The 2,506-nt window shown below is 37.2% G+C and overlaps 1 protein-coding gene across 1 annotated transcript; it reads right to left on the reverse strand.

The window, feature by feature from the left end:
* Positions 1-212: 212 nt before the first annotated feature.
* On the reverse strand, positions 213-1,166 carry LOC143774742 (putative olfactory receptor 1F12P). Its single transcript, XM_077262506.1, has one exon. The coding sequence runs from the start codon at positions 1,164-1,166 to the stop codon at positions 213-215; it is 954 nt and encodes a 317-aa protein (XP_077118621.1).
* Between the last annotated feature and the right edge of the window lie 1,340 nt (positions 1,167-2,506).

A 2,506-nucleotide genomic window follows, 5' to 3' on the forward strand; every position in this document is an offset into this window, starting at 1 on the left:
GATTAATTTTAGTCATCTATGGAACATTAGAGTTGAAATCCATAGTTTCATAGTTTCTAAGGCTGAAGGTAGACTAAAATCCATCAAGTTAAACCTATAGCCTAACATGTTGATCCAGAGGAAGGCAAAAGCCCCATGACAGCATTCTGTTTATAATCTGAGATGTATGATTAGTTCATTAACACCTGGTGCTCTGACATTTAAATATCTAATTATTCATAGTTGTTAACCATTCTTTTCATGTACAAACTAAAATATCTGCGTAGAGTATCTAGGATATCATGGTTCCGCAGAGTATATATGATTGGATTAAGCAGTGGGGTTACAATGATGTATAGAAGAGAAACCACTTTGCTAATATCTGTTGAACCGTTGTTTATTGGGAATAAATAAACACTTATCAACGTCCCATAATACGTGCAGACCAAGACCAGATGAGCGCTACAGGTAGAAAAGGCCTTCTTCCTCCCCATCGATGATGTTATCCTAATAATGGAAAAAGATATTAGAATGTAGGTGACAACAATGAAGATGAAAGGGAAAAGGATTACTGGAACAGAAAACAGGACAGCCTGGAACTCCACCATGGATGTATCAGAACAGGAAAGTTCCAGGATGGGAGAAAGATCACAGAAGAAATGGTTAATGACATTGGGCCCACAGAAATCCAGTTTATAAACTAGAATTGTAATAATTAAGGTTATTAGATATCCTATGAGCCAGGGCCAAAAGACCAAATGAAGCTGAAGTCGGAGGTCCATAATGGAGATGTATCTCAAGGGGTTGCAGATGGCCAGGTAGCGATCATAGGACATCACTGTGAGCAGAAAGCATTCAGAATTGGTGGATGCAGAGAAAATATAAAATTGTATCAGACAGCCAGCAAATGAAATTGTGTCACCATCTTTGATGATGACGGAAAGCATTTTTGGCACAATGTTGGTGGTTGAAAATATTTCAAAAGAAGAGAGAATGGTGAGGAAGAAATACATGGGAGTGCGAAGATGATGATCAGTGGTCACTAACGAAATGATCAAGAGGTTTCCAATTAAGATTCCAATGTAAATTAAGAGAAATAATGAAAAAAGGAAAGTTTTCAGATTTTGAATGCTGTGAAATCCGAGAAGTAGGATCTCTGAAATCCTCGTCTGGTCACTGTCATTCATTTTATAGGCCTGGACGGTTCACATCATCTGATGATGATAATAATAATAATAATAATAATAATAATTTGCTTTTGTAAATTAGATTTTATCATTTTGCCATTTCAGTATCTAAAGTCATCATAAAATCTCAGGACAAGTGATAACAACTTTCTCCATCGAGGTTGTGGACAACTTTTTTGATGTTTCATTTTATTTTGTGCAATAGGACTCCCGTTTTAAGGACCCTCTTACAAGGAGACATTTTGGTCAGTAATTTGTGTCAGCTTTTATAAAGCCTGAACCAGAAGCAAGAAAGAGATACAATCTTTTAGCTGTTTTCTCTGTTTATAGTCTGCATTTTGTCCTGCAATAACTAATATACAATACAGATCAAAGGAGAATTGTTAAAGTGGCCGATGGTGGTTCATGGGGACATCCAATCAGCTGATATTAACTCCGCTCATGCTGCCCAATCTGTGCAATTACAGCCAGATACATTTTTCTCAGAAACTCTCCACCGTTTTAGAGAGAATGGATTACAAAACCGGCATGAACTATATGGAGAGATGTGACTAGTCCACTGCCACTCCTGGCCGGCTGCTCCCTGTACCACTTTAGTTGATTGGCAAGTCTTTTCTTATGTACGTAAATGGGACAGATGTGTCAACTAAGTAGATCGGTGTGGGGGAAGGAGGCCAGATACCTTCCCTGGAGTGGTCAGAGTTCTCCCTAGGGTTCCAGGCCACTTTTTCAGAGTATGTTTTCTCTTAAATGTTAACATTTTTAGAGGAAAACATACCTGGCTGCCACTGTGAAACCAGGCTCTAATTAATGTTGATCATGGTTTGGACAGCCTAATTCGAGTTATAGGTTCCTTTTAAAGCCAACTGATGTTTTCTGAGAAAAATACAAGTCTAACTGAGGTCCTTGAGATTGATTAGTAAAGTGATTCCAATTCCTGTAATGAGCTTGTTCTTATGTGGATTTATTGGCCCTACACGTTATCTGTATGACTGCTACATCTATAATACTACATACACTTATATTGTGCATATAACTTTGCAAAACAGCATGACGCAAGCAACATAACTAAATACAGAAGCTCAACCATAATCTATAGCTCAAAGATGCAAATCGTGGAAGGAAGCAGTGACATTTTCATCTTTCTTAATTATGCCTTACATTCTTTTCACATCTTTCAAATTTTACGTTTCTGATTTCAAACTTCTTCCCCTAATTCCAAGAGCAATAACTTTTTCATTTTTCCATCAGCCAAGCCATATGAGGGCTTGTTTTATGCTGCATCATTTGTAGTTTTGAAGAAAAACATTCACTTTATCACATAATATTCTGAAAAATAG

This window comes from Ranitomeya variabilis, chromosome 5, assembly GCF_051348905.1.
Source record: "Ranitomeya variabilis isolate aRanVar5 chromosome 5, aRanVar5.hap1, whole genome shotgun sequence".
NCBI classification, from domain to species: Eukaryota; Metazoa; Chordata; class Amphibia; order Anura; family Dendrobatidae; genus Ranitomeya; species Ranitomeya variabilis.